We start from the raw sequence: 17,015 nt of genomic DNA, 5'->3' as shown, positions 1-17,015 counted from the left end.
ATTTGTCCTCCTCCTCCCTCCTCCTTCCCCACTTCATTACTCCAATGGGACGACAGACTCCGAAAGATTAGACAAGACACAACAAATTACCCCAATCTTGTCAATCAATGCTAGTGCCTCGCCTGGTTTTGTTGCATGTTCTCTATGTGCATAGCCCTGCTTTGCAAAATCTGATATTTTCTTCAGACTAATCCTATGACTCTCTCCACATGAATACGCAAATTAGCTATTTTTCTAGTTTCTGCCACCTCATACGCTGACACCTGTTTTCTCCCCTTGGTGAATGCAGGTATCTAGTGAAGCACAGTAAAATCCCACACTATCACCAATATTAAACCCACCGTCTGCTAGGACAATATCTCCAGGTAACAGTTTATTTAGGAGGCCACTCTCTATTGTGATCTGTTCATCACTGACTCTCCTTCCCCAAATATATGTAAGTGTCATAGCCTTGGGGTGCAACACCAATCATAAATATTACAGTATGGTGATGCTTGTTGGTGGACCCCGTCTATTAGATTATTAAGTCTTAATAATTATTACGTTTATTTTTACTTACGACCATTCCATATTATCATAGTTTTAACCCTGAATTGAGGTATCACACTATTGGCTGCTGCTGTGACGACAACCAGCTACGTCACGCTGAATAACCCGGAAGTTACCCTGATTGACCGGGACGATGTTTACATTTAGCCTGACCATCGTACGACAGTAAGTCATTATCGCCGAGTCCTTTATCTCAGAAGTATGAAACGCATAACCATTGTTATTGAATACGATTGTCGTCGAAACCCCAAATATAGAGATGCCTTCAAAGTCTGTCGTCGGAGTATTCTGTCTTGAAGGTTACACGTTGAGTGACACGAGCTGTCTGCGATGTCAGCTCAAAACCATTCAGTGTATTGAACTGACTGTTTAACTGCCTGTTGTATTGTGTTGTCGACATTATATGCTATGACTGTATACTTGAATCGCGATGTCTTACTGACTGTCTCCTTGCAGTGGTGAGACGCAGTACAACAGAGACAAGCTGCTGCAAGGTGAGTTCAACATAGGAAGGATCAGCTGATCCTGTATCAGCGTGTCAGGTATGTCGACCGTATGGAGGATCCTACAGCTGATCCTGGAGCAGCCAGGCACACATCAGCCGGGGTTAAAGATATGGGTGTGTCAAAACGTGTTCCAGTGTAACCAGTTAGATGGTTGAGCAATGAGCAGTGACGTGGGGATGACGGTGGTTCTCTGTCGTCAGGTCAGGGCGTGGACACCACCCTGTCGGAGACAGGGCTGAGGCAGGCGGAGGCGGTGGGCCGGTACCTCAGAGACCTCCGCTTCGACGCCGTGTACACCAGTGACCTGCAGCGAGCCCGCCAGGTAGTCCGGGGTTTGACCCCTGGGGTCTGAACCCTGCTCTCTGACCCCCCCTGCAGTCTGTAGACTCGTATCCATCTGTTGTCAGACATACCGCGCGAAACAAACATTCAATAATGCATACATCACATCAATACAATATGCTGACTGATGTGTGTGTCTGTCGGTGTGTGTCTGTCGATGTGTGTGTCCTTCGGTACTTGTCTTTCATTATGTGTCTGTCGGTGTGTGTGTGTCTGTGTGTGTGTGTGTGTGTGTGTGTGTGTGTGTGTGTGTGTGTCTGTCGGTGTGTGTGTCCTTCGGTTCTTGTCTTTCGTTGTGTGTATCTCGGTGTGTGTGTGTGTGTGTGTGTGTGTGTGTGTGTGTATGTGTCTGTCGGTGTGTGTGAGTGTCTATCGGTGTGTGTGTCCTTCGGTTCTTGTCTTTCGTTGTGTGTATCTCGGTGTGTGTGTCGGTGTGTGTGTGTCTGTCCTGTGTGTGTGTGTCTGTCTGTGTGTGTCTGTCATTGTGTGTTCTGTCCTCAGACGGCTGAGCAGATCCTGAGGGCCAACGCGGGGGGCACCAGGGTGGAGCCGGTCCAGGAGCCTCTGCTCAGGGAGCGGGTACGAGACCTTAACTCTTCTGTCTGGTTCAAAGGGAGTCTGAGGAGTCTGAGGGCTGAGGGAGAACAGTTTGGAGAACAGGGTTAGTCTGATGGAGAACAGGGTTAGACGGAGGACAGGTTTGAGAACAGGGTGAGACTGATGGAGAACAGGGGGGAGAACAGGGTGAACGATGGAGAACAGGGTTAATGACGGAGAACAGGTTGGAGAACAGGGTGAGTCTGATGGAGAACAGGGTGAATGATGGAGAACAGGTTGGAGAACAGGGTTAATGATGGAGAACAGGGTGAGTCGGAGGGAGAACGGGGTGGAGAACAGGGTGAGTCTGATGGAGAACGGGGTGAGTGATGGAGAACGGAATGGAGAACAGGAGTCTGATGGATGGCTCTGGGTTCGTCTTGCAGGGCTTCGGGGTCGCTGAGGGCCGACCCAAAGAGGATCTGAAGAACATGGCCAACGCCGCCGGCCAGTCCTGCCGCGATTACACCCCCCCTGGGGGGGAGACCCTAGACCAGGTGAGTCGATCACAGATCACCTGGATCCTACAGAGACCTGGTCTGAGTATTAAGGGATGAAACATGAGGAGGAAACTATTGTTTTAATGTTCTCACATCACAGCCAAAATGTGTTTTTATCTGTGTTAATTGCTGCAATAAAGGGATTTTTTTGAGCAAAACTAATGATGGTAAAGGAAAGGGTTTCCTCTGCCTGCTTCTAATGTGTCCTCTATTTGAAAAGAAGCCATAAACGCCAAAGGTTTATTATTGCCTTTATAATGGCGCCATCTAGTGGCCCTTTATGATAATGCGAAAAGATAATAATTAGGAAGTAATGTAAGAAGAGAGAACGGTTCTGTGTGGCCACGGCCATTGTAGACACATCAAACTCACCTACATGAGTAGGTGAGTTTGATTAGATAGTGTAAGTTTGGTGAGTTTGAACAGTTAAGAGATGGTTAGGTGGACCTATTAGGTTCAAAATATATGATTTGAGATAAGTGTTGTGCTTGGTTAATATCGAGACCAGGTGACATCGCCCCCCCCACCCCACACCAGGTCAACTTGGTCTGACCCGTCCTCTTGCTCTACCCCCAGGTCCGGCGTCGCTTCAAAGACTTCCTCAAGGTTCTCTTCCAGCAGATGATGGACGACCACGGCGACGCCTCAACCTCTGGGGGGTCCCCGGGACCCCCGGCCATGCCCAACGGCGGCTCGGAGGAGAGGGGGTCCGGGACTGAGGGGGGGTCCGGCCCCGAGGGGGGGGTCCACGTCCTGGCGGTCAGCCACGGAGGCTTCATCCGCGTGGCGGTGAAGCACCTCCTGGAGGAGCTGGGCTGCACGCCGCCGGACGGCGCCCGCCCCGCGCAGCTCACGGCCCCCTGCCCCAACACGGGGGTCAGCCGCTTCCTGTTTACGCTGCGGCGGGCCGCGGGGGCGGTGGAGCTCACTGCAGCACGCTGCGTCTTCACCAACAGGAAGGAGCACCTGGAGTGGCTGAAAGAGTGTTAGAGAGAGCGGGGGGGGGGCATGTTGAGGTGATGGCGGAGGACAGACCCAAGGCGCTTCCCATGGGGAGACAGACTCAATTATATCAAGAGAAGAGCTACAATGAATGAACGATTTAAAAGATGACAAATAGACGGCCTCTGGCGGCTCCAGCGTTAAGGATGTCCATGGGGAGGGGGTTCAACAGACTGGGGGTCACCACCCTTAGAACTATGTCCCCTTAAGGCCTTAAAGCTCTGTCCCTTTAAGGCCTTAAAGCTCTGTCCCCTTATGTCCTTAAAGCTCTGTCCCCTTGCCCTTAAAACTGTCTCTTATGTCCTTAAAGCTCTTTCCCATTGTCCTTAAAACTCTGTCCCCTTAAGTCCTTAAAGCTCTGTCCCCTTAAGGCCTTAAAGCTCTGTCCCCTTAAGGCCTTAGAGCTCTGTCCCCTTAAGGCCTTAGAGCTCTGTCCCCTTAAGGCCTTAGAGCTCTGTCCCCTTAAGGCCTTAGAGCTCTGTCCCCTTAAGGCCTTAGAGCTCCTTCCCCTTAAGGCATTACAGATGGAGGCGGATGGTGTGACGTGTCGATAAGGACCCGGCAGCAGAGTTCTGCCGGTCCAGGACTTTGGGCTTTGGGGGGACTCAGAATAGTACTCCTCACAGGAGTCCAGAGGGGAGAGAAGGTCTGGATGAGGGTCTGGTCTGAGACGGGGGGGTGGAGGCGGTCTGGGTGGGGGTCTGGCCTAAGACGGGGGGGTGCAGGAGGTCTGGGTGAGGGTCTGGCCTAAGACGGGGGGTGGAGGAGGCGGTCTGGGTGAGGGTCTGGTAATTATTGTGCAGAATCTTCTATGTGAGGTGGAAAAGTATAAACTGTACTTCCATACCGAGTGTTTGGGAGGAGCATGCACTTTCTTTAATGTACTGAATGTAACGTGTTTTTTTAACTCTACGTTTCCCATTGTGATCCCTAAGTAATTTTATTCTATGGGATTTTGGAACCAAAGGTGGAGACTTGTTTAAGTCACCGTTTTAAATTGATTTTGCTTGGGTCTAGAAATCTCTGTAGTCTTTGTTTTATCTAAAAGGAATAAACTGAAAGACGACAGAAATCTTGAATTTGAATTCTCTCATTCAGTATTGTGCGCAACGTGAACTCCTTCTGCCTGGACTCGCACAAGAGGTTGTCCTGTTTTTCACATCTAAAGACTTTAAACCCTTCAGAAACACAGCGCAGCAAGAATCAATTCCATGAATAGAAGTGTTTATACTCTGGGTTCAGATCTTGTGTCTTCAGAGAAAGCGATAATTTAAACATGGTTATGCTTCTGAGCAAAGCTCCTCAATGTGTCTTTAATTAAGGAAGTTCATATTTTAGGAACTTATTCATCGGACACGAAACAGATCGATTTCTTGGCTTCCCTCATCCTGCGGTTTTCCCAGTGGGCCCGTTTTGCTTCTAGGGCCCCCTAGGCTCCCCAGTAGCAGGGGCTGTAAAGAGATCTTTAGACAAAGAGTAGTCAGAAGTCTTGTTTCTTTGTTTTATTTATAGACAGAGCTTGACATTCGCATGTTGAAAGGTGCGAATCATTTCCCTCTATGTACATCTGAAGTACATAAATACACACATACAATACATACAATATAAATAACAGCAAGGAAGGGGTTTAAATAAATACATTTTCAGAGACTGTCTGCTCTTAATGAGCAGACCATGGATAAGAGTTCAGATTTGAAATTACTAAAGAATAATACTAGGTGGTCGTTTGTTGCGCGTAGTGAGTAGACATTATATTATAACATGTTTCAAGTCAAGAATAATATAAATACAAAAGTAGAAGTTATCAAATACAATGTTTCTGGATCACTCTACAGGCACGGTTTGGTGTTAGAGTCTGGTTCTCATAGTGCTGCTGAGTTAAGTGTCGGGAATGCTTTAAAGGCTGGTCAATATAACCTTTCATTTGTGTCCCATTCAGAACATGAAGTCACGTTTTTCAGTCTTAATTGACTCCCAGCTTCTCGGTCCTTCAGAAATAGCCTGTCACGTCAAGTCTCACGGTCATGTTTCCTGCGGCTCTCAGCAGACCAGCTGGAAAACCATCCCAACAACAACCGGCACCAAGACGCGTGTATACTGACATGTGTCAATCAAGTCCCGTAACGTCAGCCTGTCGTCCCGGTGAATCGGGGGCTCCCTGGGCCTGGGGAGTGCACGCGCCACGGGTCGTCGTCTGACGGGGCCCCCGGGAGCGTCTCCCTCGAGGTGTTACCGCCGACCCCCCCTCCCTCTCCCGGTTCCGCGTCCCAGTCTGCGTCATCCTCCGGTACGGCGCGCGAGTCGGAGCCCTCCTCGGTCTGTGTGCGCGGAAACACGCTGTGCGGGTCCGCTGGGTCCACCGTGTCCACCTGCGCCTGCGCGCCCCGGGTCCGCTTGTCGCGGTGCGTGAGGCGCTCGAGCGGCACCGTGTTCCGCTCGGACAAGAAGAGCGCGCCGGGCGGCACGTAGCGCCCCGGGGTGAAGGTCTGCCGCGAGCCCTCCAGGTCCAGCAGGATCCCACTGCGCCACGAGTAGTACACGTCCCGGTGGGTCTCCAACAGCCGGTGGGTGAAGAGGCAGCTGTCCCGGTGGCAGACGGACTACACCATAACAAACATCATCATCATCATCAACGTCATCGTCATCATCATAATATTAAAAAAAATCAAAAAATGCTAACGATATTACTAATAACGGACCTATAGGTTCAGTTATGGCTGGTTTGACAGCCAAGCCGTGTGTGAAGCCCGGCATGCTGCAGACTTTAAGCAAAGCGTCGATGGAGACGTGCGTAAAAGACGCGTAAAGACTCCCGGAACCAAGTGGATTTGGGGTTGACTTAATCCACTTAAACTTCAACACTTAGTTCAGATCAATGTTCCCGCAGAGCAGCTGGGGGTCCTCACCGAGCTGTAGGGCACCCCCTCGGAGTCCAGGCACACGTAGTAATTACTCTTGATGCCCAGGATGGCCACGCGCTCCCTGGTCTCCGCCTTGAGGATCAGCACAGCTGCGGACGTGAAGGAACATCCGACAAGTTACACATGCACGGAGGGTCCAAACCCAAACCATCCTTAACATGAACTCTGGATATTAAGAAGTCCACCTACTGTAGGGACTCCTGAGGGTGGTCTTGCGCACGTCGCCGTTGGCCGTGATCTCCAGGTAGAAAGTGTTGAGCTCCGTGGCCGCCTGCAGGTGCACGAACCGCCGCGGGGAGCCCCAGTTGGAGCCGAGCAACGGCGAGGGGTTGGGGACGGACTCCGCCAGCCGGAAACCCTGGAGGACCGCGAGGAGCACCGCCAGCACGGTGTCCATCAGCTCGGACTTCTTGGTGACCTCCATCCTGACGCTGTGGCTGCTGGCCGTCTGGAGATGATGTGTTGAGCCAGAGACAGAAGGGTCCCTATTTAAGGGCCCAGACCGCCGCTCTGCGCTCAGGCTTTACGCAGCGCTCGCCCCCGAGCAGATGTGCGGCTTTCCTCCGACGGAAGAGGCGCTTCCGTCGGACGAACTGTGCGTGGTCCACCTCCAGGAGGGGTGGGTCCACCTCGATGAGGCCGGTCCACCTCCAGGAGGCCGGTCCAACCGTGGAGGCCGGTCCCCCCCCCCCCCCCCCCTGTTTTGGGGAGGTGCTCTATATCCAGGCCTCTGGACCTACAATGACCGTCATTTATTATTCATTTGGCTAAAAATAAAACCTTGTGTTGTGTAGCCTTATTTAGTTTTAGAAGTTATTAAGCATTATGAAATGTAAACGTTATAGATCAATCAAATCTTCACTCTTGTTTTAACCTTAATTGTAACATATTTTTATCAAAAATTTTACTTTTGTATTGAAATAGAAAAAAAGGATATATATATATATATATATATATATATATATATATGATGTGTATATGTAAATATGTATGTTTATATATTTATATACTTCTAAAAATATTGTCAACGTATGAATAAATATAACGTTATGACCATGACGTCCAGTGTTCATGTTGAGTTTAGTATTTTCTGCACCAGAGCAGCACTGGCGCTGTTTGGACGGCAGATGGCGCCGTTAACAACACGCTGAACTTCGGCTCCTGTCCGTTTGTGCATTTGTTGACGCGTGGTGGTGAACGACTGATATAGCACACTTGGCAACTTGAGCCCAAAAAAGACTCCCAAAAATCGAATGTCAAAACAAAATGGCGTTTGTTTAGAGAAATTGATAGGTTATTAATGATTATGAATACATATAAATATTTAATGACTGGCTGCAGACCTACCAAAATAGTAATAACAAAAAGGTTCAATATCAAAACATTTGAATGATAAAATAGAAACTGTAACAGACCCAGTCCCCCGTGTGTACACACACACACACACACACACACACACACACACACACACACACACACACACACACACACACACACACACACACACACACACACACACACACACACACACACACACACACAGCACCCCCCCTACAAACACAAGAGACGGGAGAATAAAAACATACCAATGGCATAAAAAACAAAATCAACATCTTTATTGTTATCAGGAATACAGTGGACTACTGTGCACAGCACATACGATCCTTACTCTGCGTTTTCACTAAAACGGTTCAATAAGGCTCTCGTTTTCTTCATCATTTACAACCATCTTAGCAAACTCAAACTAAGGCAGAGGGTGAGGTATATGCGAACACAGATGGACAGGCCTTACAGTAACGCTGAACACAAGATCAAATGGAACATAGTTAAAACAGGTCTGATGAAACACTGACACAATATGAAGACTGTAGAAACGGAGATAAATGGCAAAATAAAAACTTAAATCCTCACCATATATTTATAAAGAAATGCTCGCAGTGAAAAACAGTTTTAAATAATAAGAAATATTTTTGATCATATGTTTTGGTCAAAGCTAAAACAAAGAGGGTGCTTTTTTTTCATGGGCAAACTCGCATTTTCTTTTTTATGTGATTCCGCTCTTTCGCGTCACTCGTACATCGCTCAGGCGTGAAACAAAAAGACATTCACTTATTTATTCACCTTTAAAATAATGCTTGAAAGATATCCTCGATAAGGTGCTAGTAAAGGCATTGAGACACGTGAGTCGGTGTGAGAAGCAGCCATTTGTCGTGTGGTCGGCGCATGCGCAAAATACCACGTCCACACCATCAAATTCCCCGACTTTCAAGTTGCGTTAAATGTCCCAAACAAGTGGTTAATACCCTTCTGGTACCGCATGCAACCTCGACTACAAGAGCAACAATTCTTTTTTATTAAGTACACGAGAGAACGTCGAGCCAAACTCTCGAGATCCGATGCGTCGGAGCGCTATGCGCTGTGCTGTAGCGCTGAGCTAGCCTTTGGCGTAGTGCTAACATAAAAAAGTACAAACAAACCAAAGCACCCCCGAATCAGCCCCAATGTTTTGAAAACAATCGGGTCAATAAAACCCAACCATCATCGCTGTTTGAAGAACACAACCAGCCGTTCGCTCTCAGGTCTGAACAGTTGAACCTCCGCCAGCGCACGCGGCGCGGTGCTAGTTAGCTAAAACGGCTACGGTTAGCGGCAGTGGTGGGGACTTCTGCTAATGGACAGACTGACATTCTGAGAGCCACTCTCTATCCCAGAGAGTAAAACCGTGAAAAGTACAGAGTGTACTGCTGAAAGGAGAGCATGACTCAAATATCCTCCCTCTGCTCTCCCCCTCCGTCGCTTTCAGGCTAAACTGCTGCGCTGCACTCGATTCCACAGAACTACAACCGCCCCGGCTGCAGAGCGAGGCGCTGGACCGGGACGGAGGGCGACTCTCCTCAGTGGGGCGATGTGTGTGTGGGGGGTGTCATGTTTTGGGTGCTGCATTTCAAAGCGGAACACGATGTCATAGCGCTTTAGCCTACAGTAAGTGCCCTGGCCAACAGCACGACACCACGGCCCCAACCAGAGGGAGAACGACAACGCATATAATAAATCTCTGTTCCTTTATGCCCTCACCGCCGTGGCGAGCGTTCAATCAACAGAGCGGAGATGATATCTGAGGTTTGGCATCCGCCGAATAACAACCACTGACGTAGCGACGCAGCACCGTAGGGGGGGGGGGGGGTCAAGGCAGATCCATGGCGGTGACCTTGAACTAAAAAGGGATGAGGGATGACCAGGAAGCTCCTGGGTTACGTCTGGAATCCCGAGGTCCCTCGGCTGGGTGCTTGGCAGGGGGGGAGGGGGCTCAGGTACACAGGGGGGGGGGGGGGGTTCATCCTGGCAGATTCACATTCTTGCATGTGTGTGCGCTTTGTGTGTGTGTTAGTTTTGGGGGGGGGGGGGGCTGAGAAACAACAAAGACAGCAGGGCAAACACTGTAATAAGTCTGTACTGGATTAAAATATTTCTTCGGGGGGGTTGGGTGGGGGGGGTGGTGCCCCCGTCGAGATGTCGACACAGTCCCCCCCAAGGGGGAAACAAAGACACCGTCCGTCCATTTTGAATCGGCTCTAGATGATTCCGAGAGAAGCCCAGATCTCCTGCTGGTGTGTGAAGGACTGGACATGACACCGTCTTACACAACCACCGTGCCGCAACCAACCGTTTGAACACGATAGTTATGACCTATAGCTCAGCTCTGGGGGGCGGGGCTAGGCCTCGATGGCCAGAGCCTCTTGTGAACTACAACCACTTAGCATCTTTCCCGAATGAACTACAGCCACCCAGCATCTTTTCCTAATAAACTTCAGGCACCTAGCGTCTTTCCCTAGTAAACTACAGCCACTTAGCATCGTTCCCTAATAAACTACAGCCACTTAGTATCGTTCCCTAATAAACTACAGACACTTAGCATCTTTCCCTAATAAACTACAGCCACTTAGCGTCTTTCCTTGATAAAATACAATCAGTTATACAGCATCTACAGTTGACAGGTAGACATTGTGGTCTGTGAAGAATATCCCAGTGTATGATCTGCCCTGCTGGCCACGGTGGACTGAGTCCCATTGACCAATCAGCTGATCCTCCCCTGATTCCATTTGCAGGTCCCAAATCACCCTGCTATCCTGCACCCTGCTGCGGCAGCGATACTGCAGAGCACACCAGGAAGTGGGAAGACTGCCCGAGGTACACACACGCACACACACAAACAGACAAGTACAGCAAACCATCTTACAGGGACAATTTCGAACTGCGTAATCACTGAGGCACCATCTTTGGCCGGTAACAGAAAAACCCTGAACTGTTTATTGCCTGATACATCTTAGCATTTCTCATTCAATACACTATTTACACTTTTGTTCATTGCGCGATCGGACCGGTCTGATGTGTGCTAGCTACAGCGGGCCCGAGCGTAGCGCTAGCTCACTGAGCGCCACAGCTGAAGCTCTGCTCTCCAGGGACGGCACCAAGGTTGTCTGAGAGGACAGGCTCCACAGCTCCACTCCGAGCCACTACTCTGCTCGGTCTAGCGGTCCTACATTCACGTGTTTCCTGGTGATTCACACCCGCCCGCTACAAACACAGGAGGCTCCCCCCCCCCCAAAGGACGGCTAACGACTTGATCAATCTAATTACAGAAAAGAAAATAAACCAGATAGCCAACCCCCCCCCCCCCCCCCCCCCCAAACCCCAGAGCACCTATTTCTGACTCCAGTGGGTGGGTGTCCCTTACATGCAGGTCTTTGAGAGGGGCTGCGAGTGCGAACACCGAGGCACCTATAAAGCGTGCAGCATTAAGTGCGTTCAACAAGTTCCCTCAGCGGCTTGTGGCGGCCATCCTTGACCCGGCGGCCCAGAGTCGCTGGTCGAATCCATTGACCCCCTCCCCCCCCCCCCCCAGTAAAGTGGTTCTTTGAGGTAATAAAAAGTATTTGTTTCACTCCTTAAATGCATATATGTATATATCCATACATACATGTGTGTACGTATATATATACATATTTATATATCTATAAATATGTATATGATGACATGGTTTGGTAAAAGCAAGCACCAATGTAAAGTGAGACCAGCTGAGCTCCTCCCCCTCCCCCTCCCCCCCCCATCATTAAAACAACAACCGATAAGAAACATAATGATTAAAGCAGCACAGTTTGGCATACATAGGTCATCGTAATACAAAGACAGCTCAACAAACGTACACGTGTATATGTATAGAAAGAGAATAAATATTTGTGTGTGAGTGTGTGTGTGTGTGTGTGTGTGTGTGTGTGTGTGTGTGTTTGTGTGTGCGTGCGACTCCGACGTCCTCTGCAGTCTGCTAGTGAGTATATCATGAAGGTGCTTCAGTTTTTTTCTCCTCTTCTTTTGTGTTCTGCTCTAAAGTTACCTGGAAGATCTTCCACGTCGTGTGCAAATGAGTCGGGCTCTGGCCCCTTCCCCCCCCACTCCGTCCTCCCTCCTCCCGGCCCCCCGGCCCCCCCGGGCAGGGGTGTGGGGGGTCACAGGCGGGGCAGGAAGTGGGTGACGGTCTGGGCGGTGGTGGCCTTGTTGCCACGCTTGGCCCGGCCGTGCTTACTGAGCGCGATGTAGGAGCGGGGGTAAATGAGGCTCTCGTAGGCGTTGTAGTTGTTGGCCAGCAGGCTCTCCTTGAACTTGCACTCATCCCTGAACGCTCTCTGTGGGGGGGGAGAGGGGGGGAGGGGGGGGGGGGGGGGTTGAGGTCAGCGAATGTGTGTATGTACCGCCGGCCGTTTGACCCGCGGCCGGTAAATCTGTCAGGTGGAGCATGCATTGGAGCAGGTGGTGCCTGCTCTAGAGACTCTTCAACACACAACCCTCCTCCTCCTCCTCCTCCTCTTCCTCCTCATCTCTCGGCTCTGCTGCAGAAGCCTGCGTACTTATGAGGACTAAAAAAAACTTCCTGGATGCCAAGGACATTACTAGGCTACAACAAATAAACATAAAGGTCCTTTAAGGTCATGATACGACTAAAGTGACATCCATATCGCTGTTAATTGCTTCAAATATTATCTATCTTACGTTTCGTCCAAATGCATGCGTAGACGGATTCCTGTGATAAAGAAATAGAATGAGTGTGCATTTTTAAAACGTCACCTAATGACGTATGTGCGCGGTTGCCCTCCTCTGGCATTGCCTTTTGCTTTTCATCAGTATGATGCGATTCATAACGTTGCATCATCATCCCGTTTCTAACGCGTCGCTCCAGGAGCGGAGCTGTCTCCACACACAGCATCCCTCCCAGCGGGGAGCCGACGGAAGGGATGCGTCACAGCATGCACGCGCACGTACCGTTCCGTATAACCTTCCCCGGCCGTTCATTGCGACGTACAGCTCGCTTCTGACGCCCCGCAGACTGATCACGCCTCGGTCCACGGTGGAGATCTCTATCAGGCCTGCAGGGAACACATGATTATGGGGAGTCCTGCTCCTGCCTGGGGGGACAGGGGGCTGACTGGTGGGTCTGCGGGTAGCTGCGACTCCGCGGCTCTGCAGCAGTGGGTGTAACCTTGCAGGTGCACTGCGACTCGATGAGTCTCTGGTCTACGGGCTGCAGAGACCGGCTCGCTTCAGCGAAACGCACTTTTCTGGAGCCCCCACCCCCTCTCTGTCTAAAAGTCTGCCGCTTTACGAGCAGCGTGCATGGGTCACTTGAACGCTGACTGACAGCAGCACTCGGGGTAAAAATAAGCGGCCGTCTAAATTGGTCCAAGCATTCATGTCATGTTTTGGTCAAGGAGAATATTTTGCGCTGGCGGATATAAGGCTTTTAATAGATTAGTCTTTGCTTAAAGAAACTTTCAGCAATGCCACCGGCAGTCCCCTTTAATGATTGCCAAGCGCACCGGCCGATCTCTTAATAAACACACACACACACACACACACACACACACACACACACACACACACACACACACACACACACACACACACACACACACACACACACACACACACACACACACACGCACAGACTCACTGTAGGGGTTCTCGCTGTGCACCCCGCTGACCACCCCGTCCGGCAGCACCTGCAGGTGGAACCCGATGCCCACGTTGCAGTAGAGCCGGCGGACCCGCTTGATGCCCAGCAGGTAGTCGCTCTCCCAGTTGAGCTCGGAGCGGTCACCGCTCAGCCCCAGGTACGAGCGGGAGAACAGGGTCTCCCAGCGCCGCTCCAGTAAAGTCGCATTATGAGTAGTCCTGCTATGGGTCGGATATGACGCCACGATCCCCACAAGAAGAGACGCGAGGAGCACCGCCAGGGCAGTGCGCGTCCACGTAGTCCTGGCCTCGTGCATGCTGTACAGGCCGACCAGAACACTTTGCGCAGCAATGGCCATCCGGTTTACCTTTTGGGCACGTGGTCCAATAACCGCCCTAAAAATACAACTCTTCTTATTTCTCTGCCGGTGGCATGGCGGTGTCTTATTCTTGGAAGGAGGATCGAGGCAGAGCCCGCGGCGGGAGCGCGTGAGACGGACGGGTGGCGGGAGACGCGGCGTGAGGAGGTGACCATCTTTCAGAGCTCCGCGCCTCGGGGGGGGGGATCCGCCGGGTCGGATCACCGCTCCTCTCCAAACTCTGCTCACCTCACCGGGCGGGACGGCCGATCACATCCTGCTGCGATGACATCACGCCGCTGCTGATGATCGCTATCCCATCATCATAGGAGAGAGAGAAGAGGAGATGGGAGGCGAAGGGAAGAGCGAGAGGGAGAGGGAGAGAGGGAGGGAGAGAGAGATAGTGAGAGAGTTAGGGGGAGAGAAAGTTCCAAATCCCCCCCAAAAAGTGTAGTCCAACGAATCCTGGGCCGTGATGAGACTGGGCTCCGTGGTCCTGCTCCGCGTGCGTGTGGGATGGGGGGGGTGGGGGGGAGGGGTGGAGGCCTTTCATTGGACAGCGTTGAGCAATCATGGGATGCGATGGATAGGCCTACTGTCGCAGAACCCAAATCGGGACGGTGGTCATATGTCTGACAGCCTGCTTCCTTATTTAGAAAGGAGGTGCAAAAACAGTCTGCCAGTCACCGGGGAGCAGGGACCATCCTGCGGCACTTCCTCCGCTGTTGGTCCAGGACGTTTACCCAACGTGCTCCGATTGCGGCGGATTATTGTAAGAATGTCGCCAGCACTCACACAATAATGTAAGCACATAGCTTGAATAAAATGCCGCGGATACTCCGGGTAACGCGAGCTCCCCCCCCCCCATGCTGTACCCGGGTAACGGACCCCCCCCCCCCCCCCCCCCATGCTGTACCCGGGTAACGCCCCCCCCCCCCACCATGCTGTATGAGATCCCCCCCCCCCATGCTGTACCCAGGTAACGCCCCCCCCCCCATCATGCTGTATGAGACCCCCTCCCCCCCATGCTGTACCAGGCTAACGGGAACCCTCCCCCCCCCCCAGGTAACACCCCCCCCCCACACCATGCTGTATGAGACCCCCTCCCCCCCCTGCTGTACCCAGGTAACGCCCCCCCCCCCACCATGCTGTATGAGACCCCCTCCCCCCCATGCTGTACCTGGGTAACGGGAACCCTCGCCCCCCCCCCCCCCCCCCCCCCCCATGCCGTACCCAGGTAACGGGACCCCCATGCCGTAGCCTACCCCGGTAACGGTACCCCCATAGTGTACCCGGGTAAGGGGCAGAATGCACTCGGGGACTGCCCACGTGCGCAAGGTGAGCTCTGCTGCCCTGGCAATAAGACCTCCCATAGCAACTATTGCCACACTAATAAGCACTCCCATAGCAACTATTACAACCAACCATAGCAACTATTACAATAGCATTAGACCACCCATAGCAACTATTTCCACGGCAATCAGACCTCCCATAGTAACTATTACCACGGCAATAAGACCTCCCATAGCAACTATTACCATGATAGTAAGACCTCCCATAGCAACTATTACCACGGCAATAAGACCTCCCTAACACCTTCCGTAGAAACGATTATTTAGCTTATAGCACCTACCTGAGCAACTATTACCAAGACAATAAGACCTCCCTTAGCAACTATTAGCATTGCAATGCACCAAACTGGTAGGTGTGGCAAAAGGCTGTATGGCCACTTCTTGCTGGAAAGAAAGATTGAGTTAATTCTTACTAGCAATAGCTAACTTATTAAAATGCATTCACTCGCTGAAGATATAGCTGGCAATCACACATTAGCAGAATGCAATTAAAAAAGCAATGAAGCAGGTGAAGGGAAAAAGGAAAATTTGGGGAAACATATTATATTTTGCAGGACACAATGATTATCAGCACCCTCCATCATCCAAGGTAGACTTTTTAAAACCACCCAGAGAGCTGGGTTTTCACTGAAGTCATGCTGGCCCTAACACACTGATGGTAAATCAATCGAGGTGGGGAAGCTGTAGTTCTGCTTTGCAAGCATGCTGCCATGCAAACCGCTCTAACGCCTGAATAGACAATACTACAATATCGACGAGTAGTGCCCCGATCAATGGGAGTAGCCGCTAGTATTGAGCTCAGACACATTCTGTTAATTATCATTCACTGGACCGGGGCCATGTTTGATTTAGCTAAGGTTGGTTAATGATTACGCCTGCTAACGACTTCTCAAAGACCATCGTTATAAAGAAGACTAACTTATTATGGTTTGGTTCTTATTGGATATCAAGGCCGTGGATAGCAGGGGTTGCATAGGGGTGGAGGACACCTTCACAACTTTTTCACAACTAGAGACAATATATTTAAGGTTGGATTACATTTTCGTTGGTTATGCTCATAGTACCCTTTCTTATCAGCGCCAGTGTTCCACTTTATAGAAGTTCTTGCTGCAATATATAATGGAAAATTGGTAAAATAGGTCTAATTTTTATGGACCTGAATCAATGTAATTTGGAGTCTGTCGTGTTTGAAATATTGCCAAAAATGTAACCCAGTACATCAAAATATTTTGTTAATAATGTGTGTGTTTGAGTGTGTGTGTGTGTGTGTGTGTGTGTGTGTGTGTGTGTGTGTGTGTGTGTGTGTGTGTGTGTGTGTGTGTGTGTGTGTGTGTGTGTGTGTGTGTGTGTGTGTGTGTGTGTGTGTGTGTGTGTGTGTGTGTGTGTGTGTGGGCGTGTGTGTGTGTCTGTGAGTGTGTGTTTATGTGTGTGTGTGTGTGTGTGTGTGTGTGTGTGTGTGTGTGTGTGTGTGTGTGTGTGTGTGTGTGTGTGTCTGTGTGTCTGTGTGTGTGTGTGTGTGTGTGTGTGTGTTTGAGTGAGTGTGAGTGTGTTTGTTTCCTACTAATTTCCTAAGTTGAGTTTCCCTGAGTTAATGGGGTCACAGCCCCAGAAGGTCAGGACCCCGTGACTAGAAGACAAGAGTCCTAGGTTTGGAGGGTGGCCGGAATGGGGTAAGAGGGGACGGACGGACGGACGGGGGTCTGAGACGGCCCTCCACATAACAGCCAACGGACAATGTCGCAATTTGGGCCTTGAGAGAATACAGCAGAATGTAAACGGGCTGACTGACAGACACACAGACAGGATGTATAGGGGGACGGATCAGCCCCCCTATAGGACCGAAATAGAACCTGCACACACAAACACACACACACACACATGA

The 17,015-nt window shown here is 50.7% G+C and overlaps 3 protein-coding genes across 3 annotated transcripts; 1 reads left to right on the top strand and 2 right to left on the bottom strand.

Moving 5' to 3' along the window:
- The first annotated feature begins 579 nt into the window (after positions 1–579).
- Positions 580–4,798, top strand: tigarb (TP53 induced glycolysis regulatory phosphatase b). Its single transcript, XM_056578582.1, has 6 exons — positions 580–714; positions 1,006–1,043; positions 1,256–1,377; positions 1,899–1,976; positions 2,381–2,491; positions 3,071–4,798. Exons 1-6 carry the CDS (start codon positions 683–685, stop codon positions 3,482–3,484), a joined length of 795 nt encoding a protein of 264 aa, XP_056434557.1. The 5' UTR covers positions 580–682; the 3' UTR covers positions 3,485–4,798.
- An 824-nt stretch (positions 4,799–5,622) lies between these two features.
- Positions 5,623–6,841, bottom strand: fgf23 (fibroblast growth factor 23). Its single transcript, XM_056577930.1, has 3 exons — positions 6,607–6,841; positions 6,403–6,506; positions 5,623–6,096 (listed from the first exon to the last, which is right to left on the bottom strand). The coding sequence occupies exons 1-3, from the start codon at positions 6,839–6,841 to the stop codon at positions 5,623–5,625; spliced, it is 813 nt and encodes a 270-aa protein (XP_056433905.1).
- A 5,061-nt stretch (positions 6,842–11,902) lies between these two features.
- Positions 11,903–14,253, bottom strand: LOC130372573 (fibroblast growth factor 6-like). Its single transcript, XM_056578647.1, has 3 exons — positions 13,421–14,253; positions 12,733–12,836; positions 11,903–12,098 (listed from the first exon to the last, which is right to left on the bottom strand). The coding sequence occupies exons 1-3, from the start codon at positions 13,779–13,781 to the stop codon at positions 11,922–11,924; spliced, it is 642 nt and encodes a 213-aa protein (XP_056434622.1). The 5' UTR covers positions 13,782–14,253; the 3' UTR covers positions 11,903–11,921.
- Between the last annotated feature and the right edge of the window lie 2,762 nt (positions 14,254–17,015).

The sequence above is a fragment of the Gadus chalcogrammus genome, chromosome 19 (genome assembly GCF_026213295.1).
Source record: "Gadus chalcogrammus isolate NIFS_2021 chromosome 19, NIFS_Gcha_1.0, whole genome shotgun sequence".
Classification (NCBI taxonomy): domain Eukaryota; kingdom Metazoa; phylum Chordata; class Actinopteri; order Gadiformes; family Gadidae; genus Gadus; species Gadus chalcogrammus.
Note: the sequence above shows the minus strand (reverse complement) of the source record. Positions and strands in the feature narration are given on the sequence as shown.